This window comes from Syngnathus scovelli, chromosome 1 (genome assembly GCF_024217435.2).
Source record: "Syngnathus scovelli strain Florida chromosome 1, RoL_Ssco_1.2, whole genome shotgun sequence".
NCBI classification, from domain to species: Eukaryota; Metazoa; Chordata; class Actinopteri; order Syngnathiformes; family Syngnathidae; genus Syngnathus; species Syngnathus scovelli.
In genome coordinates, this window is record NC_090847.1 from 1827104 (window position 1) to 1852746 (window position 25643).

General features: G+C 47.3%; 1 protein-coding gene across 5 annotated transcripts in view; it reads right to left on the reverse strand.

Moving 5' to 3' along the window:
* The window catches only part of slc7a11 (solute carrier family 7 member 11), a 246158-nt gene that overhangs the window by 15992 nt on the left and 204523 nt on the right, over positions 1-25643 (reverse strand). For 3 of the 5 annotated variants that reach the window (XM_068651940.1, XM_068651935.1, XM_068651936.1), the window contains one exon: positions 17819-17968. The exons of 1 other annotated variant lie outside the window; for it this stretch is intronic. In XM_068651940.1, the coding sequence (XP_068508041.1) occupies positions 17819-17968 (150 nt within the window). Of the gene's footprint in view, positions 1-1464; positions 3487-17818; positions 17969-25643 lie in introns of those variants that run through there. One more of the 5 variants, XM_068651938.1, reaches the window with a different exon arrangement.

The following is a 25643-nucleotide window of genomic DNA, read 5'->3' on the forward strand; positions in this document are numbered from 1 at the left end:
AAAAAAAAGTGAAACCGTGATAAACGAACCGCAATGTAGCAAGGGATTACTGTAATTTCAATTTCAAGTGACGTCAGCAGCGCGGCGCGGCGGTTGTTTACAAAAAGGACAAGGATTGAACACGGGATGATGAGGATGATGAAGGGCCCCACGTACTACCGGCATCATTAGCGGCTTTGTTTCTAAGTGACACGGAGGACGAAGAGTTTGAAGGATTTAAGGATTTGGAGTGACACAGAAGGTTTGAAAAACTATTATGGGTTTTACGCGTGCCCGGTCCTACTCTACGGAGCTCAATTTCACCTTCGTGGATAGAAGTCGGTGGCCGGCGCTCGGCCGGGTGGCTGTCAGGGGACGGTGGATGGGGCTCGGTCATGGCTTTTACGCACGCCCGGTCCTATTCTATGGATCTCTCTTCCACCTCCGTGGCTGGAAGTCCACGCCACCACACGCTTGGAAGTTTGTTTTGTTAAATAAAGAGCCGTTTACCAAACCCCGTCTTTCCTTGTACTTTGTTAACGCTACAATATAGTTATATACTAGATCTGTGGAATAGCGACAAGGCTGACGTCAGGGCGCACGCGCGGCGTTGTTGACAAAGGAAGAGGAATTTGATCGATGTATTTAATGATTTAGAGTGCACAGATGGTTTGATAATATTATGGCTTATATAATAGTTATTTGATATCTAATTTATATATCGTTATATGGACCTGTGGAATATTTTGAAGTTCAAGCGCCGTCAGCGGCGCGCACCCACTGTTGACAAACGACGATCAATGGATTTAATGAATTGGACAGATGGTTTTATAAACGTATTATTTATGTAAGATTTTTTTTAATAACTCTGAATGTTACGTCAGGCCCGTTCTCAGCTCTTCGTTTGTGTTTGTCACGTTAGCATACCTGTCGTTTAGCCTGTTGTTGCTCGTTCATGTCTGTTGTTGATGTTGGATTTTGTTGAATAATTTCCCCCCAAAAAGCGACTTATACATGTTTTTTTTCACGTTATTGTGTATTTTATGGCTAATGCAAGCTATATTTCGGAGCGACTTTTAGTCCGAAAATTACGGTACATTAGGGATGTTCTGATCAGGGTTTCAAGATGCCGATACTGGTACCAATCTTCTATGAGGGTGATCGGCCGATACCAATCACATGGATACAATGTAATTTTAAATTTTAGAGGGCAACTGATTTTTCTTAATCTTAAAAAAAAAAACATTTGTTAAACTTCTATCCCTTCATTATTTAAAAACAGGAAATTTATTCAAAATGACAGTGCAGAACATGTATGATTCAGTTACGATTTTGATCTGTAATATGTCAGAAAATAGTGGAATATGTTGTTTATTATTTCCCCTAAGTAAACACAGCTGTTTGTAAATGTCTTTTACAGATTAAACACAATGATAATCAATAGTCTGTCAGGCAGGGGACAAGGCGAAGGACTCGGATGCAGAGTCGTTTCTTTCTTGGATTTATTCCAGCAAGCACACTGATCAAAAGTACAAAGTAAAACGCCTCTTGCGAGGGAAAACGCGTGGCAAAAAGTACAAACAGAAGGCGTCGCACTGAGGCGAGAAAAAAGGCTAAAAGTACAAATCAAAACGCCTCTTACGAGGGATAACACGCGGCAAAAAGTACAAACAAAAGCGTCGCTCGGTGGCGAGACAGAGAGGAGGGGTCTTACTGAGAACTTGGACATCAAGGAATCGCTGGACGAGGCAAGACACACTGGCACAGGAAAAGGGGAAGACATGGACTAAATACACACAAAAGGGCGTGGACACAGGTGCTGACCATTATTGTCAATTACACAGGTGCACACAATCGGAATCAGGGAAGACAAGACAACCAACACCGAGGAAGAAAACACAAACTGAAACGGAAGGGACGACAAAATAAAACCGGAAGTAAAATTACGACATCGACGAGACAGAAACCCGGAAAAATAAACGCGACCGCATGACAGAACCCCCCCCCTAGGGCCGGATCCCAGACGGCCCAGGAGCCCCAGGGTGAGCCGCACAAAAGTCCTCAAAAAGTCCCTGGTCCAAAATATAACTAGGCGGCACCCATTGCCGCTCCTCCGGCCCATAACCCTCCCAGTCCACCAGGTACTGCCAGCCCCGGCCTCTTCTGCGCACATCCAATAGTTCTTTAACGGTGTAGGCCGTCCCACCTCCCACAGTCCGCGGAGGCGGAGGGGGCGCAGGATCTGGCACCAACGGACTGTCCACCACCGGCTTGACCTTCCCAACGTGAAAGGTGGGGTGGACTGCAAGGGACCTGGGCAAGCGGAGACGCACCGCGGCCGGGTGCACGACCTTGGCGATGGGGAACGGACCCACGAAGCGAGGCGCCAGTTTCCTGGAGTCCCCCCGGTGGGGAAGATCCTTGGCGGATAGCCAGACACGTTGACCTCGCTGGTACACGGGCGCCGGACGTCTCCTCCGGTCAGCCATCCGCTTGACCCGGTCCCCCTGTCGGACCAGCGTGGCCCGAGCCGCCGACCAGACGCGACGACAGCGGCGCACCAAGGCGTGGGGTGAAGACACCGTCACCTCCGGCTCACTGTCAGGGAAGACAGGGGGCTGGTAGCCATACACACACTTGAAGGGGGACATACCTGTAGCCGTGGTGGGCAGGGAGTTGTGGGCATACTCCACCCAGGAGAGGTTCTTGCTCCACGAGGAGGGGTTCTGGGAGACCAGGCAGCGGAGACTTGTCTCCAACTGCTGGTTAATACGTTCCGTCTGTCCGTTTGCCTCCGGGTGATAGCCTGACGTGAGACTCACGGTTGCCCCTATGAGCCTGCAAAACTCCCGCCAAAACCTGGCTACGAATTGGGGCCCTCTATCGGAAACAATGTCTTTCGGGAACCCATGAACCCGGAATATGTGGTCCATCATCACGGTGGCCGTTCGTTTAGCGGACGGGAGCTTGGGCAAGGCGATAAAGTGAGCCATCTTTGAAAATCTGTCCACCACTGTGAGTATGGTGGTTCGCCCATGCGAGGTCGGAAGCCCGGTGACGAAGTCCATGGATATCTCCGCCCATGGGCGCGAAGGAATGGGTAGGGGATGCAGCAACCCCATACGGGCGCCGTGGGAGTTCTTATTCCGGGCGCAGACGGGACAGGCTGCAACGTATTCATTGACGTCTGCCCTCATGGAGGGCCACCAGAATCGCTGCTGGATTACAAACAGCGTTCGGCGCATGCCCGGATGGCAGGAGAGTCTGGAGGTGTGAGCCCAATGGATGACTTGGGATCGTAATTGAGCAGGGACAAATAGTCGGTTCTCAGGGCAACCACTAGGGGGTGGCTTGTTACCATTGGCCCGCTGTACCCGGCCTTCGATAGGCCAGGTCACTGCTCTAACCAGGCAATGAGGAGGCAGGATGGTTTCGGGCTTCTTAATTTCTGGATCCGAGTTGAAAACACGGGAGAGGGCGTCAGGCTTGGTGTTCTTGGTTCCCGGTCTGTAGGACAGAGTTAAAACGATTGAAAAAAAGTGACCAGCGGGCTTGGCGTGAATTCAGTCTCTTAGCTGACTTTATGTATTCTAAATTTTTATGGTCTGTCCAGACCAAAAAAGGCTGCTGTGCTCCCTCTAACCAATGTCTCCATTCTTCCAATGCCAGCTTTACTGCCAACAGTTCGCGATCCCCCACATCATAATTCTGTTCGGCTGGCGTCAGCCGTCGAGACAGGAACGCGCACGGATGGAGCTTGTTGTCGCTCTTGGCTCTCTGTGAAAGGATGGCACCTACTCCTTGATTGGAGGCGTCCACCTCCACCACAAACTGCCGCGACGGATCAGGAAGCGTGAGGATGGGAGCGGTGCTGAAGCGGTTCTTTAGCTCCTGGAAGGCCGCCTCCGCCTCCGCCGACCAGTGGAAGGGAACCTTAGGAGACGTGAGCGCGTGCAAGGGAGCCGCTGTGGCACTGAAGCCCTTGATGAACCGCCGATAAAAATTGGCAAAGCCCAGGAATTGCTGCACCTTCCTGCGTGAGTCAGGGGTAGGCCATTCCGTTACCGCGCTTACTTTCGCCGGGTCCATCTCAACCTTGCCCGGGGCTACGATGAAGCCGAGAAAAGAAACAGTGCTCTTGTGGAATTCACTTTTCTCGGCCTTTACGTATAGTTGGTGTTCAAGGAGTCGTTGCAACACCGTCTCGACGTGAACCCTATGGGTCTTCAGATCTGGGGAATAAATCAAAATATCGTCCAAATATACGTACACAAACCGGTCCAAACAGTCTCTCAAAACATCGTTTATCATGGCCTGAAACACAGCGGGAGCATTGGTGAGGCCAAATGGCATGACGAGGTATTCAAAATGTCCTCGATGGGTGTTGAACCCTGTCTTCCATTCGTCCCCTTCCCGGATGCGCACCAGATGGTAGGCGTTGCGCAGATCTAACTTTGTGAACACCCGGGCTTGCTGTAATTGGTCGAACACGGTCGACATCAGTGGGAGCGGATACCGATTCTTGATGGTGATCTGATTGAGGGGACTATAATCAATGCAGGGACGTAGGGTGCCGTCCTTCTTGCCCACGAAAAAGAACCCCGCCCCCGCAGGCGACGACGATGGTCGAATCAGTCCTGCTTGCAGGGAGGAGTCTATATATTCATTCAAGGTTTGCTTCTCAGGTCCCGAAAGAGAATAAAGCCTCCCCTTGGGTATAGTTGAACCCGGCAGGAGGTCAATGGCGCAATCATACGGACGGTGGGGAGGCAGAGAGGTAGCCTTGGCCTTGCTGAATACCTCGGCCCATTGGTGGTAACACGCAGGGACCCCGGTTAAGTCTGGGGTTGGCGCATCTGGAGCAGGAGGCACAGGGCGCGGGTTAGACTTGATACAGGAATCATGACAGTCGGACCCCCATCCCGTTATTTCCCCTGATCCCCAGTCTATAGCGGGGTTGTGGCGTTGAAGCCATGGGTACCCGAGAATGAGAGGGTTCATTGGGGAGGTCACGACATGTAGCCGTATGTTCTCCTGGTGGGGACCAATTGACAGCGAGACTGGTTCTGTTATGTGAGTTATCTCAAAGAGTGCCTGTCCATTGAGTGCCTTAGCTTTCACGGGAGTGTTCAGTAGCTCAGTCTTTACCCCCCACCGGCGAGCAAATGCCCAGTCTATCAAGCTTTCGTCTCCTCCTGAGTCTATTAATACTTCGAGTTCTATTTCTCTTCCCAACTGTGTGATCCTGCCCTTGGGGAGCACTCGCCCCGGGGACAGAGCCGCCAAGAAGGCGCTTACCTTCAGGGTCCTCCTCACTGGACAGGAGAGAAGGAGGTGTCCGAGCTCGCCGCAGTAGTACTAGCATCTTCCCTCTCGGCGCCGCCGTAACTTCTCCTCCTCTGTTAACTTAGCTCTGCCCAACTGCATCGGTTCTGGCTCCTGGCGCTGCCGATCCCCGTACAGCCTGGAGTGGTGAACGTCAGGGCCGGCTACTGGGACGAAGGCGGGGGCGTTGCTGCTTCGGTGCTTCCTCCACTCTTGCAGCCGATTGTCAGTGCGGATAGCCAGAGCGATGAGGGCGTCGAGGTCGGTGGGAAGGTCTAAGGGGATTAGCTGATCCTGTATGGGTCCAGACAGGCCCCGGAGGAAGATGTCATATAGTGCCGCCGCGTTCCAACCGCACACCGCGGCCAGCGTGCGGAACCGGATGGCGTAGTCTCCGACGGTGTCTTGTCCCTGGACTATCTGACAGAGTTGGCGAGCCTTGTCTCGGTCAGCGGAGATTGGATCGAACACCGTTCGCAGGGCCTGGATGAAAGCGGGGAGAGAGCGACAGGAGGTGGAATCCCTGGCCCATTCCGCGGTGGCCCACGTGCGGGCCCTTCCCGTCAGGTATGATACCATGTAGGCCACCTTGGAGCGCTCGGTGGGGAAATCTGCTGGGGAACTCTCAAAATGCATCTCGCATTCTGTAATAAAGGCCCGGCTAAGGCCGGGTTCTCCGGAGTAGCGCTCTGGAGGAGCCAGTCTGGCACCGCCAGTCATGGGAGCTATTGCAAGGGGAGTAACGGGGGAAGCAACGGGTGTACTGGAGGTCGCTGCTGGTCCCGTGTTTAAGAACGAGAGCACTTCCTGCATTTGCTGACCCAGCTTTGCTACTTGGGTGGCGACCGCTCCTCTGAAATCTTCTTGATTCTTAGCGAGTCCTCGGATCTCTTCTCCCAAGTCGCCCACTTCCCTCTGGTGCTGGGCGAGCAGTGAGGCATGGGAGCGCACTGCGGCGCACAGGTGCTCCGACTCTGCCGAGTCCATGTCTGGCCAGTGTGTACTGTCAGGCAGGGGACAAGGCGAAGGACTCGGATGCAGAGTCGTTTCTTTCTTGGATTTATTCCAGCAAGCACACTGATCAAAAGTACAAAGTAAAACGCCTCTTGCGAGGGAAAACGCGTGGCAAAAAGTACAAACAGAAGGCGTCGCACTGAGGCGAGAAAAAAGGCTAAAAGTACAAATCAAAATGCCTCTTACGAGGGATAACACGCGGCAAAAAGTACAAACAAAAGCGTCGCTCGGTGGCGAGACAGAGAGGAGGGGTCTTACTGAGAACTTGGACAGCAAGGAATCGCTGGTGGTCGGGACGAGGCAAGACACACTGGCACAGGAAAAGGGGAAGACACGGACTAAATACACACAAAAGGGCGTGGACACAGGTGCTGACCATTATTGTCAATTACACAGGTGCACACAATCGGAATCAGGGAAGACAAGACAACCAACACCGAGGAAGAAAACACAAACTGAAACGGAAGGGACGACAAAATAAAACCGGAAGTAAAATTACGACATCGACGAGACAGAAACCCGGAAAAATAAACGCGACCGCATGACATAGTCAGGTTTGCTTACAGCAGGGGTGGTTAAACGTTTTGACTTGCGGGCCGAATTAGGTTCTAAATTTTGACCGGGGTGCCGAACCAGGAGCAGATGGATGTAGCGTTTGTGTGAAGTAATACAAACGACACCTAAAGGTCATTGCATAAAACGTTTTGGCCTTTATTAGGTAGTAAAGCATGGATAATAAAACAAAGCTTTTTGAAAACAAATTGAATTATTAACAGCATTAAAAAAATATATATTTCACCAAAAAACTACTAGCAGGGATTCTCATTAAATAAGACACTGTTATTATGAATAACAGTTTCCATCACTTCAGCACCAGCACGTCAGATTTATGAAAGATGTTTACCTAATGAGGCGAAATCACATCAAACGGCAACATTCTGACCAAATACATCATCTTGAAGAATCAGTGAAAGAATACATCTAAATAAAGTAATAAAGAAATCAAAACGGCAACACGGTGACTGATACCTGACAACCAGAGCAGAGCTTTAACTCACAAACACCAGTGACGGGACGGTGATGAGACTGCGTACAGACAGGAGGTGGAGCGGCTGGTCCACTGGTGCAGCCAAAACCACCTGGAGCTGAACCCGCTCAAGACCGTGGAGATGACAGTGGACTTCAGGCGAGACCCTTCACCATTTTCACCTCTCACTATCCGCAGTAATACTATTCTCTCCACAGACACCTTCAAGTTCCCGGGATCCACAATCTCCCGGAACCTGAAATGGACCAGCCACATAGACTCTGTCCGGAAGAAGGCCCAGCAGAGGCTGTACTTTCTGAGACAGCTCAGTAAGTTCAACCTGCCACAGGAGCTGCTGAAGACCTTCTATACTGCCATCATCCAGTCTATTCTCTGCACCTCCATCACTGTCTGGTTTGGATCGGCCTCCAAACAAGACAAGCACAGACTGCAATGGACAATCAGGACTGCAGAAACGATAATTGGAATCAACCTCCCATCTATCCAGGACTTGTACCTGTCCAGGACCAGGAAATGTGCAAGTAACATCTCTATAGACCCTTCTCACTCAGGTTGCAGTCTATTCAAACTACTCCCCTCCAAACGGCATTACAGAGCTCTGTATGCCAAAACCAGCAGACACAGAGACAGCTTTTTCCCCCAGGCTGTCGCTCTGATGAACTCACACCACTCTTAGAGTCTCAGAGTCATTGCTGTGCAGTAACATCCTGCTCTCGACGCTTTATTTTGAATTGTCTGTATTATGTGTACTATGTGCCCACTCTGTATCCATTGCAGCCTGGTCATCCTAGAAGAGGGATCCTCCCATCTGTGGTCTCCTCTCAAGGTTTCTCATTTCTCAGGAGTTTTGAGTTTTTCCTTGCCCTCCTGGGAGTTTAAGATCAGGGGATGTTTGAGGATATTTGTCAATGTTCGCACATATCCTGCGTGTTGTTAGTTACCTAAATGTAGAACAGAGGCTGAGACGTATCAAAGTCGAATTCCTTGTTTGGCATGCTCAAACATGGCCAATAGAAATTCTTGAATCTCGTGACCTTAAGAACTTTAAAAGTTAAAATTAGTCACAAATAGACAGTGCGTCAATGTCCTTGAGCATCCTGCATTATTTGAAAATGAGAATGGTCGCTAGTTTCAATCCCTGCTATTATTTTCAAAATGCTTTTTTTTTTTTTTTACATCAAACTAGAGAAACTCCCCTTCATTTTCAGTGGGAAGAGCATTGTTGGTCTCCATTTTTTGCTAGTGCATCATTGTCTGGTGTAAAATTCTGCTTTTTACCCAGTTGGGGTTTTGGGAGTTTTTCCTTGCCCTCTTGAGAGTTAAGATTAGGGCAGGGGTCCCCAGTCCGTGGGTCACTTGGAACCGGATCGCCAAGCGGCACAGAAAAAAAAAAAAAAACGTTGTTTTTTTTATCAACGGTCAATTAATTCAGGTCAAGACGCTCATCCCGGTCACGTTACATGTTTCCCCAGTCAAGCCCGCAAAGCAAAAATGAGTAAGAATTTGTTTTGAAAAATATAATTGTCCACTCTTTTTTAACACTCTACGTCATCTGATGGCTGCCACGGTGAGTCGCTCTCTGTTTCTTTGTCTTATTTTGTGTGTTTTCTGTGTCTTCTGCTGTCCATCCCAGATCACTTTTACTAGAGAAGCACTGTTAAACATCGGTCAGTCTTCTTCTGGTATTTTCTCTCCTGTTCTCTCTGACTCAGACTGTTTGTCGGAGATTTTAGCCGGAGCGGCGGTGCTATACAAGCTAGCGCAACGGCGGCGACGCGGAAAACGAGCGGGAGCCCTCGTAAATCTGAGGCAGAGAGGGTTCCGTTCTGCCCTACCGTCAATTCATCTGGCGAATGTCCGCTCCCTGGCGAACAAGATGGACGAACTGCTGCTCCTCACTTCAAGGAACACGGACTTCAGCAGATCCGCCGCGCTGTGTTTTGTTGAGACGTGGCTTAGCGAACGAACCCCCCACCACGCCATGGAGTTAGCTGGGTTTCGGCTAACGCGTGCAGATCGCAGCGCGGAGCTCTCCGGAAAATCAAAGGGAGGTGGTCTCTATTTCTACATTAATGAACGTTGGTGTACCGATGTCATGGTGTTGAAAGAGTTTTGCAGCCCTCTCCTAGAAACACTTTTCATAAACTGCCGGCCGTTCTATTCACCACGGGAGTTCTCCTCGATCGTCATGGCGGCTGTTTACATCCCACCACACGCACGTGCGAGTGAAGCCACGCAGATGCTGGCTGACCAGGTGACAGACATGGAGAAACTTCTACCAAATTCACTAATCATTGTTCTGGGTGATCTTAACAGGGCGAACCTCGCACACGAACTCCCCAGATACAGACAGCACATAACGTGTCCCACCAGAGGGGCACAGACACTGGACCACTGCTACACCGTAATTAAGGATGCATACCACTCTGTGGCTCGTGCAGCTTTAGGACTCTCGGACCACTGTCTAGTTCATCTGATCCCTGCCTACAGACAGAAACTAAAAACCTCTAAGCCTGTGGTGAGGACTGTCAGGAAGTGGACAGTGGAGTCAAGGCAGGACCTCCAAGCCTGCTTTGACTGCACCGATTGGAGTGTTTTTGAAGCTGCAAATTCAGACTTGCATGAACTCACTGACACTGTCACATCATACATCAGTTTTTGTGAGGATCTGTGTGTGCAGACTAAGACCTTCTGCACGTACAACAACGACAAACCTTGGTTTACACCGAACCTTAGGAGGCTGCGCAAAGTCAAGGAGGAGGCCTACAGGAGCGGCGACCGGGACCTGTTCAAGCAGACCAGAAACACACTGAACCGAGAGGTCAGGACAGCCAGGAGGTGTTACGGGGAGAGCCTGGAGAGACACCTCTCTGCCAATCCTGATCCCTCAACAGTGTGGAAAGGCCTGCAGAGCATCACGGGCTTCAAGAAACGAACCCCCCGTCCTGTGGAGAGCCCAAGGCTCGCTGACCAGCTAAACAGGTTCTACTGCAGGTTTGATCGGTCCTCCCACACAACGGGACCTCCTGCAGCACAATCCACACAATCCACATACTCACCTCCCCCCACAACTGCTCTGTCCACACCTCCATCACCGTGGTCACCGACTCTCTCTCTTGCAGAGGCCGCGCCCGCACTCCAGATTCGCGAGGAGGAAGTGCGCCAGATGTTCCGGAGACAAAAGATCAGGAAGGCACCGGGCCCAGACGGCGTGTCACCTTCCTGCTTGAAAGTCTGCGCTGAGCAGCTGGCGCCCACCTTTGCACGGATCTTCAACCGTTCCCTGGAGCTGTGTGAGGTGCCCTCGTGCTTCAAGAGCTCCACCATCGTTCCAGGGGCCAAGAAGCCCGCCATCACAGGTATGAATGACTATAGACCTGTTGCACTGACATCTGTGGTCATGAAATCTTTCGAGAGGTTAGTACTGAACCACCTGAAGGATGTCACGGGCCCCCTGCTGGACCCCCTCCAGTTTGCCTACCGGGCAAACAGGTCGGTGGATGATGCGGTCAACATGGGACTGCACTACATCCTGCAACACCTGGACAGCCCAGGAAAGTACGCCAGGATCCTGTTTGTGGACTTCAGCTCGGCGTTCAACACCATCGCTCCTGACATCCTCCAACAGAAGCTCATCCAGCTTGCGGTGCCTGCCTCCACCTGTCAGTGGATCACCAGCTTCCTGACCAACAGGAGACAGCGTGTGAGGCTGGGGAGCATCACATCTGACACCCTGACCACCAACACCGGAGCCCCTCAGGGATGCGTCCTCTCCCCACTGCTCTTCTCCCTCTACACCAACGATTTCTCCGCAAGTGACTCTTCCGTGAAGCTCCTGAAGTATGCAGACGACACCACTCTCATCGGACTGATCCAGAACGGTGATGAGACTGCGTACAGACAGGAGGTGGAGCGGCTGGTCCACTGGTGCAGCCAAAACCACCTGGACCTGAACCCGCTCAAGACCGTGGAGATGACAGTGGACTTCAGGCGAGGCCCTTCACCACTTTCACCCCTCACTATCCGCAGTAATACTATTCTCTCATCAGACACCTTCAAGTTCCTGGGAACCACAATCTCTCGGGACCTGAAATGGACCGGCCACATAGACTCTGTCCGGAAGAAGGCCCAGCAGAGGCTGTACTTCCTGAGACAGCTCAAGAAGTTCAACCTGCCACGGGAGCTGCTGAAGACCTTCTACACTGCCATCATCCAGTCTGTCCTCTGCACCTCCATCACTGTCTGGTTTGGATCGGCCTCCAAACAAGACAAGCACAGACTGCAACGGACAATAAGGACTGCAGAAAAGATAATTGGAATCAACCTCCCATCTATCCAAGACTTGTACCTGTCCAGGACCAGGAAACGTGCAAGTAACATCTCAACAGACCCTTCGCACCCAGGTTGCAGCCTGTTTGAACTACTCCCCTCCGGACGCCGTTATAGAGCTCTGTACACTAAAACCAGCAGACACAGAGACAGCTTCTTCCCCCAGGCTGTCGCTCTGATGAACTCACACCACTCTTAGAGTGTCAGAGTCATTACTGTGCAATAACATCCCGCTTGCCACACCTTTTTTGTCTACACTGTTTGTACTATGTGTCCTCTCTGCATCCATTGCAGCCTGGTCATCCTAGAAGAGGGACCCTCCCATCTGTGGTCTCTTCTCAAGGTTTCTCATTTCCCCTAGCTGGAGTTTTGAGTTTTTCCTTGCCCTCTTGGGAGTTTGAGATCAGGGGGTGTTTGAGAATATCTTTCGTTCTTCACATGTCCTGAGTGTTGTTGTTAGTCACCTAAATGTTGAACAGAGGCTGTGATTTACCGAAGTCAAATTCCTTGTTTGGCACGCTCAAACATGGCGAATAAAAAACTCTTGAATCTTGAATCTTGAATAAAAAAAATTGGCGATTCTCTCCCAATTACATGCGTCGGTTCAGGTCAAGACGCTCGTCTCGGTCACGTGACATGTCACCTCAGTCGAGCCCGCAAAGCAAGCAAATATGAGATGTTTGGAAAGCTTCTTCGGAAAGGGAAAAAACCCAATGAGGAGACTGAGGAAGAAGAGGCTATGATTTCTAAGAAAAGGAAAACTGCATTTAAAAGGAAATTTCTGGAGTCCTACTTAAAATATGGATTTATCGCCACTGGTGACTCTGACGCGCCAAGCCCACTCTGCATAATATGTGGCGACAGGCTATCTAATGAGGCAATGAACCCCTCAAAACTGCTTCAGCACATGGAGACCAAGCATGCTGTATTAAAAGACAAACCTTGACCACATCGGGTGTCATTGTCTCCGATTATGCCTAGAAGGGACCGGCTCGTTTCTGAGAAACAAGCTCAGTGCTCCCACTAATTCAACGTAATTGTGAGTTGCTGTTTTTTTATGTCGTTTATACTTTCTTTTATGCCAGTTGTGTCATTTTATTTCATTGTATTTATATATTTATAATAAATGTATTATTTATTTATAGAAATGTATTATTTATTTATATAAAGGCCAGTTCGCGAAAATATTTCTGACACGTAACCGGTCCGTGGCACAAAAAATTTTGGGGACCACTGGATTAGGGCATGTCAAGGATAATTGTCAACTGTGACCATGTGAAGCCCTTTGAGCCGTGTTTGGGATTAAGGGCTATATAAATAAAATCATAACGGCCCTCTGAGGGGAACCGCAACTATAAAGTGGCCCTCACTAAAAATGAGTTTGACACCGCTGTAATCTAAAGTGTTTAAAATGTTCAAAATTCGATAAATAAATAGAATATAATGGGATTTTTTAATTTTTTATTTAATACCCTATTTAGCTATTTTACAGGGTTTTACTAATGTTTTAAGTTTTGCTGTGGTATTGTTTCAGTGCTGGTATTTTATGCAGGTTCAGTATCAAAGTCAAATTGTTGGTATCATGACAACACTACCGTTCACACCGCTGCAGATGGAGTGCTAAAGCAGAGGTGCCGAAAACTGGCCCTTGTTATGTTGGCCCCCTTGAAACCTTTTTTTTTTATTTTTTTTTTTATTTATTTCGAACATTTAAAGAAATACAAGAAAGAAAGTAACAATACTGAAAATAATAACTCCATAGTACAATAGAGAAGAAAGAAAAGAAAAAAAAAAAAACATTGCGTTATAAATTTTCACTTTATCATAAAAAATCTTATTTGTTCAAAAGGGAGTAGAAGGAAGCCTAGGCTTATCTAGCTCTACCCCTTGTAACCACGTTTGCTTGATTCCGTCAAGATTTGTCCATTTTCAGATTTGTTAAAGATATACATATATATATATATATATATATATATATATATACATATACACATACATACATATAGATATTATACATACACACACTTATACATACATACACCTCCTTTAAATAAATACAAAAGCAGTTTAAACACCTCACAGCATGCTACGGTATCCCATCAGTATTTTGCCTTTATACATTTTTTTAAACTGAGGTAATGAACTACAATTCTTTAGTTCGTCACTGCTGGCGTTCCATAATTCCACACCTTTAACTGTTATACAATGCAACTTTAAAGTTGTTCTCACCAAATCTCTTTTAAACATAAGTGCTCCTCTTAAATCATAGGTACTTTCCCTCCACTCAAACAACCTCTGGATACCAAAGTCAAAGTCAGCTTTATTGTCAATTTCTCCACATGCCAAAGACACACAAAGAAACCGAAATTTCGTTCCCCCCTATCCCACGGTGACAAGACATGGCTCACAACAGACAAACAAGTAAACAAGTATAACAAAAGCGTGCTGAATAAATAATGAATAAATAACACAACAACAACAATAATAAACAACAATAAATAAATAAATAAATAAATAAATAGGAGGAGCAGAAAAAAAAAAAAAGGAGCAAGTGCGCGTACAGCAGATATTCCCGAAAGTAGCGCAACAGTGCCGCACGCTACGCAGAAGGGGGTAGCGAGTTCAGGGCCCTAACAGCCTGGAGAAAGAAGCTGTTTGCGAGTCTGGTGGTGCGGGAGCGCAGGCTCCTGTATCTCTTCCCAGAGGGCAGAAGGTCAAACAAAGAGTGAGCCGGGTGACTCACATCTCTGGCAATCGAGGTTGCCTTGCGGGCGACATGGGAGGTGTAAATGTCCTTCAGGGAGGGTAGCGAAGCACCAATAATCTTACCAGCCGTATTCACTATGCGCTGCAGGGCCTTCAAGTTCTGTTCAGTGCAGTTACCACCCCAGACAGCGATGCAACTGGTGAGGACGCTCTCAATGGTGCCACGGTAAAATGTAGACAGGACTGCCTGAGGAGCACATGCACGCCTGAGCTTCCGCAGGAAGTACAAGCGGCGCTGAGCTTTCTTTGCCAGTGACGAGGTGTTTTCGGACCAGGAGAGGTCCTCACTGATGTGCACCCCCAGGAACTTGGTGCAGCTCTCCCTCTCCACCACAGCACCGTCGATGATCAGCGGCAGGTGTGTTGTGTGACCCTTCCGGAAGTCAACAATCATTTCCTTGGTCTTATCGACGTTCAGCAGGAGGTTGTTGTCCCTGCACCACGTGGTCAGAAGGTCAACTTCCGACCTGTACCGAGTCTCGTCGCCCTTCGTGATGAGACCCACCAGAGTCGTGTCGTCAGCAAACTTCACTATGCGGTTGTCGCTGTAGGTCGCAGTGCAGTCATGCGTCAGCAGGGTGAAGAGCAATGGACTGAGCACGCAGCCCTGGGGGGCTCCCGTGCTCAGCGTGATGCTGGCGGAGATTTTGTCGCCTACACGCACCACCTGAGGCCTCTGACAGAGGAAGTCCAGTATCCAGTTGCAGAGGGAGGTACTGAGGCCCAGCTCGTCGAGTTTGCAGATGAGTCGCTGCGGCACAATGGTGTTGAAGGCAGAGCTGAAGTCCACAAACAGCAACCTCACATATGAGTCCTTTCTCTCCAGGTGGGTGAGGGCCGAGTGGAGGGCAGAGCAGATGGCGTCCTCAGAGGACTGCTTGGCACGGTACGCAAACTGGAAAGGGTCAATGGTGGGGGGGAGAACGGACTTGATGTGCTCCATGACCAGCCGCTCAAAGCACTTCATGATGATGGGCGTCAGTGCCACAGGGCGGTAGTCATTGAAGCAGGACGGTGCAGGTTTCTTTGGCACAGGAACGATGGTGGCAGCCTTGAAACACGAGGGGACGATGGCCTGCTGCAGGGAAACGTTAAAGATGTCCGTGAAAACACCCGACAGCTCCCCAGCACAGTCCTTCAGCGCTCGACCCGGGATGTTGTCAGGGCCCGCCGCCTTACGGGTGTCAATAGCGGCAAGCGCCCTCCTCACACCGTCGGCAGAGAGGCGCAGGGGCTGCTCGTGCAGGGGGGGAGTGGACTTCAGTGGGCAAGTGCTGTTCTGGGCGTCGAAGCGAGCAAAGAAGCGGTTCAGATCGTTCAGCAGACGGACGTCGCCCTCACAGCTCCTCGGCGCGGGCTTGTAGTCCGTGATGGTCTGAATGCCCCGCCAAAGGCTACGTGCGTCCTTGCTGTCCTTGAAGTGGGTGGAGACCTTGCACGAGAACGCCTTCTTTGCTTCTTTGATGCCTCGGGACAGGTCGGCCCTCGCTGTCCTCAAGCCAGCCTCATCCCCCGCTCTGAAAGCCTTGTCCCTGGCCCTCAACAGTCTGAGGACAGCCCCCGTCAGCCACGGCTTCCAGTTCGCGCGAGTGACGACGGATTTTGAGCAAGTCACATCATCGATGCACTTTGTGATGTAAGAGGTAACAGAGTCAGTATACTCCTCTATATCCGTCCAATCGTTGTAGGTGGCTGCCTGCTTAAATAAGTCCCAGTCAGTGGTGTCGAAGCAGTCACGAAGTGCATCGGAGGCACCCTCAGGCCACACTCGAACCTGCCTCCGAACCGGCCTGGATGCCTTCACCAATTGTCTGTATGCGGGCAAAAGCAAAAACGGTGAGATGGTCAGAAAGCCCCAGATGGGGGAGGGGGGTGGCTTTGAAAGCTCCCTTTTGCGCCGAGTAGACTAGGTCCAGGAAGCTGTCTCCACGTGTCGGAAAGGGAACATGCTGGTGAAGCCTCGGGAAAACAGACTTCAGGTTGGCATGATTGAAGTCTCCAGCGAAGATGGTGAAACCGTCAGGGTGCGCTGTTTGCTGTTCACTGACAGCCTGGTACAGTTCACCAAGCGCCGCGATCTTGTCTCCTTCGATGTTGGAAGGCGGGATGTATACCGCGACTAGCAGAATCGCGGTAAATTCCCTCGGCAGATAAAAAGGACGGCACTTAATGATCACAAACTCCACAAGCGGCGAGCAGTGCTTACACACCACCACAGAGTCCCGGCACCATTCTTCTCGGATGTAGACGCATATTCCACCTCCACGCGACTTTCCCCCTCGTACAATGGCACGGTCCGCCCGATAGCACGCTAGCCCCTCCAGGTGCACTGCAGAGTCCGGAATGTTGTCACTCAACCAGGTCTCGGTGAACACGAGCACACAGCAGTTCCGCACCGTCCGGTTCGTAGACCTCAGCAGGCGAACGTAATCCATTTTGTTGTCCAGCGATCGAACATTCGCCAGAAGAATGGAGGGCACCGCCGGTCGCGCTGGGTTGGCCGCCAGCCTGGCCCGGACGCCTCCGCGCTTGCCCCTCTTTTGCCTCCTCGCACACCGTTTCCGACGGCTCCCAACCGGGGAAGGAATAGCGGGTGTGGTCGGCGACGTTTCAGGACGTAGCAGTCCGAGCGCCTTTAATGTCGACGCTTCAAAGTCCAGAACGCCGCAAAACCCACTTCTGCCGATGTCAAGCAGAACCTGCCTGCTGTACTTGTAGCACGGACGAGACGAACACACAAGACTGTCGGACGAACACTCATAAGACGAACAAATCACCGTACTGACGGGACAGAGAGTGGCCGCTGCGTGTGCACGCGCCGCCATCTTGATAATGTGTATATAGTATGTGTATACTGTTTGGTAATTGATTATTTTTTATTTTGTACATGAGTTGGATGGTTTTAAAATCGACTAGATCATTGTATTTCAGTGCATTCAGTTTTACAAAAAGAGGGTTAGATGGTTCTCTGTAATCAACATTATTTACAAGTCGTATAGCTTTTTTTGTAGAATGTAGATTGGATCTGTGTTTGTTTTGTATGTGTTGCCCCACACCTCCACACAGTACATAATGTATGGGAGTATGAAGGAGCAGTACAAGGAATATAATGATGTTTGGTTTATAAGATCTTTTACTTTATACAATACTGCCAGTGATTTTGAGATCTTTGATTTGATATACGTTATATGTGGTTTCCAACTTAATTTTTTATCTATTAGCACTCCAAGAAATTTTACTTCATTCACTCTTTCTATTTCTATATTATTTGACCAAGCATGTGGGTTTGTTCTCTGAAAAAATGACCTGCTTGGATTAAATGTATACGAAAAGCTAAATGTGTATAAAAATACTTACTTTAAAGGGGCGTGGGAGGTCAGGCCGTGTGTATCGAAGGTAGATTAAACCAAGTACTACCACACCAATTGATAGCCACCGCAGAAAGCTCATGAAGTTTAACAGGCTGTAGATGTCTCCCAGAAACAGCTGGAGCACGGTGATTGGATACTGCACAGACAGTTAGGTTAGGGTTTAAAAGTGCTGTAAGACTCATCTAAAGAACATAGGCCCTAAATTGTATTTTCACACAGAGAGATTTTATTCAGTTTGTGGGTGTGTGGGAATTCGAACGAAAAATTCACGATTTTTTTTGCTTGGGTTGTCGAAAAAAAATTCGGAAGTCAAACCTCGCGAGATGTGCCGAGAGGACCCGAGAAAACCCGACCGCACGGCCCGGATGCCGACCGACTCCGTTCGTTGTTATTGTATTTTCATTACTTTGAGGATTCTATTAACCCCTAATTGTTAGTGTTTTCCAGGTTATCTTTATCATAGGATTATGTTGGAATGTAGACTATAATGATTAACCAATCTTGTCTTGCTCTCACAACGCAGTAAAATGAAGTGGTTGCTTCCTCTGCTTGATTGACCAGCTGCAGAGGAAGCAATCAAAGTTGTTCTGTTTCCTACAACATCGTAAAACACCCCCTGCTCTGATCTTACCAGAGGCCGGGGGTTCACCAAACCTGTCAACTCTCAACCCCCACTCTGTTTCTCTTAATAAATATCCTCTTGCAGGAAGGAGAGTTCAGCGCTCTATTCGAACATCGCTGTACGCACAGCGACGAATGGACTCTCCACCTGCACGTGTCTAAAAGGACTTACTTGTCTCCCGTGTGGTTCTTGCAAAATAAGTTGGAGTGAGCGAATCTCTAACACTAATCATGCCTCCAAAGAAAGCAAGTGGGAGCAGTAAAGCCATCCTAAAACACAAAGGCGCTCTTAAAGCAATGCGACAGTGAGCGCCCTGTGCGCTGCGGTTGCACGATCGGACCAAATTAAACTCCCTGCGCACTGAGGTTCACTTATATTTTGGAAAGTACATCAGGACTGTCATGTAACATGGGGGGTAGAGATGGTGCAAATGGTAGAATATGGATTGTTCACAGGAATAAATTGGCAGAGTTGAAATTCCAAATTTGTCCAAAAGATGGCGCCAGACCAAAACGTGAGACCAAAAGAGGGGCCAGAATAAGCTAAGCAAGAAATAAAAGAGGAACACGGTGTCGGAGTGTGATTCACGCATGGAAGCACAAATGTGATTTTTATTTTTTGATTTCTTTGCTTGGCTAAAAATATGTTCTGTAACCGCTTTAAGCAATATTATTCGTCAATTCGATCAAGAGACCCGTCACTATGAGAATAGTGGCGTGACATAAATTGTTTGGAGAAGCACAAATGTGATTTTTATTTTTTGATTTCTTTGCTTGGCTAAAAATGTATTCTGTAACCGCTTTAAGCAATATTATTTGTCAATTCGATCAAGAGACCCGTCACTATGAGAATAGTGCCGTGACCTAAATTGTTTAGAGAAGTAGGTCAAGGGTTTGGATTTTTATTTCAGAGTTAATTGAAGCGTAACTTTAAAAAGTTATTTTCATGGAACAGGAAGAGAAGAAAAGGGGAAGTGAAAGGTTTTACCAGGGGCTAGCTGTGCATTTGGTGGAAAGTACTGTGTGGTCAGGGCGGAAACAGCTGCTGAAGGCCACAGATGTCCAAGCGTGGGAAGAAAACTGGGCACTCCTACCCTATAGTAGGCGTGGGAAAACTGACCAGTTCATTCTATAGGCGGAAAGCTGGGCAGTCTTACCCTATAGGGAAGGTATAGAACAAAGAAAGGGGAGGGGGGAGAGTCCATAAAAAGTCCTGCAGGGACAGCTTCAGGGCTTTTTCCCCCAAAAGAGCGCTCATACGTGAAGAAGCCAGGAGGAGTTTCAAGATTTTTTTCCAAAGTCCCGAAGATCTTTGTGTGAGACGCAGGATCGCTGGACTGAAATTAACTTGGATTTACTCCCAAAAATTGGACTGGACAACTTTACAGGAGAAATAGGTGAGGGATTACCATTTTTATGTATTTTAGCGAGAGGGGGGAATAGTCATCGGGCCGCCGGCTCCCTCGAGGCCAGCCTGTTTCTCTAATTTGGATTTTAGAAGTAAGATCGAATTGATCACTCGACTTTGCTTCCACCAAAAATAGCACGCAGCTGGTATTTACCTCTTCCCTCTTTCATGAACTGTGTTTTGCAATCGAATTGTTCTGGGATTGAATGATTTTATTAACACGGGTATCAATGAGTGAAATAGTTCGGTTTCTGGAGTAATTGAGATTTGTAATTCTATTCCATGTTTCTTCAATAAATGTGTTTTGTATATTACTTACTTCGTTGTGCGCGGATTTGTACTGAATATGCAACCGATACTTTAGGGCCGATTTAAATAAAATAAATTAACGGAAGTGTTTAAATCGGATTATTGGTTTTGTGAAGAACGGAAAGTTATTTAACTATTTGAAAGGCTCAGGCCCGCTTCCCCTTTTTGACGGGCCGCGTAAAAAATAACTCCGAACAAGTTAGAGACTTGAATAACTTCCGTAGTTATTTGAGCCACGAGTGAATTTCGATCCGTTCGAAAGTCTGTTTCGTCTGAATAAATTAACGGAAGTGTTTAAAACGGATTATTGGTTTTGTGTAGAACGGAAAGTTATTTAACTATTTGAAAGGCTCAGGCCCGCTTCCCCATTTGACGGGCCGCGTAAAAAGTACCTCCGAACAAGTTAGAGAATAAAATAACTTTTGTAAATATTGTGGATTTCGTTAAAAGTGAATTCGGTTGAAAATTTACTTCTTCAAAATAACATAACGACGACGGTTAAAATAAATCATTGGAGTTGGTGGAGGATAAAAGTATTTCGATTGTCCGTCGGGCGCGGCCCAGTTCCTAAATTTGTCGGGCCGCGTCAAAAGTTAAATGGGACACGATCAAAAAAATAGACTTGCCTTCCAAATTAATTATTCTAAATAGAGCACAACATTTTTATTCGTTTTAAGAAAGTCGTTACTCTTTTTAAAGCAATCAAGTGGGGTGAAGAACTCCGACGGTTAAGTGCTAGATCTACGTATAAGAAGTTAGAATTAATAATCTAAAGTGCATTAATTTTCTTCTTAAATGCTATTATTGTCACACTTTTATTAATTCGATTCTCTTTCGAATAAAAAAGTTGGTCGGCTCGCTGCATGAGCGACCAAGTGGAACGGACCCATATCAACATTTACTTCGGCAAAACTAGTGCTTGGGTGCGCTATACAAACGAATCCCTGAGGTCTTAACAAAGACATCTAAAAAATATCCGTAACAAAATAAGAACTTCAAACACTAGCGGGGAGCCATCATTACGATGCGGTCACTTCGAAGTCTTGCCTCGAATTGAGTTACTCGGCTCGAGCTTCGGGTGACTTGAGAGGGATTGGCGTCGTACAGAAATTAGATTGATTCCGGTGGAGTTAATTTAACTCGGGTGGTTAGATTACGGACGAATCTCCGAACCCGGCTAAAACAAACCCGTTACCGGGAAGCCGGGGGCACCTTAATCCAAGAGGTGCGTTTGACAGGACTTTAAAAATATTTTGTAAATTTCAGCGACGGCTCTGTCACAATAATGCGACCAGTGCGGTGCAGTTTCGCGGTCGGCGGCGTGCTACGGTTGCGCGTTTGGCGGTGCGCTTCAGTTGCGCGATTGGACAAAAATGCACAAATGAAAAAATGCTTAAAAAAGGTGGGGTTTTTTTTGTCTTGTAACGGATTAAAAAATGTTCCATCATTTGTAATGGGAAAAATAGATTGGGAATTCGAACGATTCGCTTTTCGAACCGCCTTCTGGAATGCATTGTGGTTGAAAACAGGTTTGACTGTAAATTGCTCTACGAATTTTTTATATGATGTATTCACTCCAGCAGCGGAAGTCCATCATTCATAATGACATGCGGGAGAGACCGTTTGTTAACATCACAGGGTTGTTAAATCCACAGCAGGTGACGGCATTGGAAGCATTTATTTTCAATTGTTTTTTTTTCTTTGTCACATTTGCTCTCCACTGATGGGTTCATTTTGCAGTCAGCTTGTTCAGGCAGCTCGACCTCGATAATGTGCTTAACTAGATTATGACCTGACTCAAATGCTTTCCAGGCCAGACCAAAAGGATTTTACCGTACCATACTCCATAAAAACAAAGTACAGTGAAACTTCTACTGAACGCTTATACTTATGAACATTTTGGGAGACGAACCAGAGCCTCGAGATTGTTTTGCCTCCACTTACGAACCAAATTACGAATTACCCTCTCACAGCGTGTCAGGTGACGTTGTGACACGTGTGCATGTCTCTACTTTGCTCAGCCACTTCCTGTGTAGGTCTCGACGTGCGTTAGCATATTGACTATTATTTTACTGGTTCTTTTATCACAAACAAGCTACTTAGGTTGAATTACCTGACATGTTTCGGCTTGTACTTCCGCCTTCATCAGAGTGTCACTGGTGTGGTTGTGACACATCTTTATCAGCTGATGGAGGAAGGCGTGGCTCACCTGTCAGATTTGACAGGTGAGTCACGCCCTCTGCTGTCTGTTCACCCCTCCAGAATGCTGCTCCAGCTGGTAGAGAGCATGAAAGCTCCCTCGTCACTGATAAAGACGCGTCACAACCACAGCAGTGACACTGATGAAGGCGGAAGTACAAGCCGAAACATGTCAGGTAATTCAACCTACGGATCTTGTTTGTGATAAAAGAACCAGTAAAATAATTGACAAGTGAAAACAAAATGAACATAGTACAACTACTATGAGGAAGTTATGGAGAGAACTGCGTCAAGGAATTTTGCCTCCTCGAAAAGCTGACGAAGAAACGAGCTCTCTACAGGAACCACCTGAGGTTCAATCTATGCTGCCGGGATGAAGAAGTAACGCCGGCCAGCCTGACAATCAAGAACCCGATCCCGACCAGGAACAAGGAGAGGATTATCAGGAGAGTGCGGATGACTCTGGTCAAAGAACGGATACGATGCACAACCAACAAACTCAACAACATCAACAGTGAACTACAGCGACTAACGGAGCAATTTAAACACCGGTATGCCCTGGACAATAACACGGAAACAACACTACACGGACATTTGGATAGCATACACGAACAGGAATTTACCGCCACAAAAAAAAAAAAAAAACCGACACATCCGAATATTAGACAGACTCATCGCACATAAAAAAAAGACACAACCGGACCACACACACATAAACGATAAATGGATTCACAACATGTCACGCCACAAACTCACCCAGGCAGAACGCAGCATACTAGCAAAAGGACTCAACTACGCGATCACACCCAAAAACATACCCCACGATGATTTCATTTCAGCCACGGAGTTAGCATGCGAAAAAATACATAATCCAGGACAGAAAGCAGCACTACGTAATGAAGTTGCAGGTATATCAAAAACGGCTTGTTGGGTCTAAATACGATTAGACATTAAATCACTCGCTGGAATGAAGAGGAGAAGACAACCAGAACAGGTTTACTCGCGAGGAGAATGATAGAGAAAGCAATCTCAGTTACAACCTCCATCAGTTCTGAGTCCTTACTCCACGTGCCCCTCTTTTTAATGTTATGGTTGCCCTGGTTACAGAGGCGTTGCTACACTAAGGGAGGGGAGATTGTGTCTGTAGCAACGCTGATTAGCAAAAGAATGTAGTGTGGTGTGAATTAGCACTTCATTGTTGGCTCGTGATCCCCCGCAGAGGCCGTTCCCAGCCGTCTTCCCTCACAGTTGGCTGACTCGTCCTCGACTATGATCAAATACCTTGAAGCACGTTGATTGCCACTTTGCTGTGGAACAAATGCAACTAAACCTTTGCTAACTTTATCTACTTGGTAAAGTAACACACAATAATAATAAGTAACTTGTCCTAAACACTTCAACACACATTAAGCAAACGTGAGGTAACTGATATGCAGTTCCTTAAACAAACATTGAGTAAATATGGGATAACTTTTATGCAACTACTTCTAACTGTATGTAACCCTTAACAAAGAAAAACAGGTCTGATAAACTACAATCTATGAACCAAACCTACAGCTAAATGAGAAGGAATGAAGTTCCTGTGAATCAAACAAAGAACATGTCACCTATGCAAATAAGCCCTGCTCATTGCTAGTGAAGGCCTCTTACGGGAACAAAAACACATAGACAACATAAGGACAGGAAGGATACAAATGGCTGACAGGGATCAAAAGACATCCCTATCACTAAAAAGGAAGAACCTAGATAAAAGGAAAGATAAACTCGTAAAGGCGAGGCCTCCAGGTCTGGCAGGCCAAAGCTTCACTTAAAATTATTCCAACACGGCTAAATCACCACCCAGCAATATTACAAAACAGGAAGCAAAAGCAATGGATACACTAGCAAAAAATAGACATCACAATCTTCCCAGCGGACAAAGGCAGAACAACAGTAATTATGGACGCAGACAAGAAGAACAGATGTGATAGCTACTACATGACGACACCTATGAAGTAGTAAAAAAAACAACAACAAAAGACAAGAAAAATAAACTCAAAGCATTACTTAAACCACTACTCATTGAAAATAAAATAGACAAACAGTCATACAATCACTTAATACCCACAGCAAACATCATCTCCAGAATCTATGGCACACCAAAAATCCATAAACCAGGTACACCTCTCTGCCCCATTACACATAGTACATGACAGATTATTAGCAGACAGGACAATCAAGAAACGCACAAATTTAACAGTACAAGACATCACTCAACTACTCCATTTCATCGCCACTTCCACATACTTCCAATACAGAAACAAAATTTACAGGCAAAAGGAAGGATTCCCCATGGGAGACCCACTGTCTGCCATCATGTGCAGTTTTTTCATGGAGGACTTGGAACAAAAAGCACTCTTAACAGTTTGCACATACAAACCCACACTATGGAGAGGCTACGTAGATGACATTCTAGAAAAAGTAAAAACAGGGCATACACAACACCTCACAGACCATCTGCACACCATAGACACCACCGGTAACATCAAATTCACTCATGAAGAGGAAACAGATCGATCCATCGCCTTTCTAGACATCAACATACACCACGCAGACAACGGAGACATAAAAATAAAAGTACACAGAAAACCCACACACACCAACCAATACCTCCTCTGGACATCTGAACACCCCACTACACATAAACAGTCTGTAGTCAGAATATTATACGAACGCACAACAATAATCACGGACCCGGAGGACAGAACTCAGGAAGAAAAACACATACAACACGCACTCAAAAGATGTTAGTATCTACAATGGACAATAACTAAAGGTGCAGGACAGGTAAAAAACAAAAACAACTCAACCCAGGGGGAGAGAAAAAAACAAACAAGTAAACAAGAACACAGCTGAATGATGACGTTGCCGTACGTGAGAGGGATTACAGAACGTATCAGAATAGCCATGAAAAAATACAACATAAACACACCTATCAAACCACACACAACACTCAGTCAGATACTGTTTCACCCAAAGGACAGAATTCACCCTGAAAATAAATAAACTCCATATACGAGATCCCATGCAAATCATGCAATAAATCATACATCAGGGAGACAGGGAGGAACTTCAGCACAAGAAAAACAGAACACAAGAAGGAGTGTGAGGAGACAGCAACAAGGTAAACAAGAGCAATAAAACAACAAGCAGAACAGGAACACTACAAGTCAGCCATTATCGACTACTGCAAAAGAGAAAATCACATCATGGACTGGGAAAAGGCCAGAGTCAT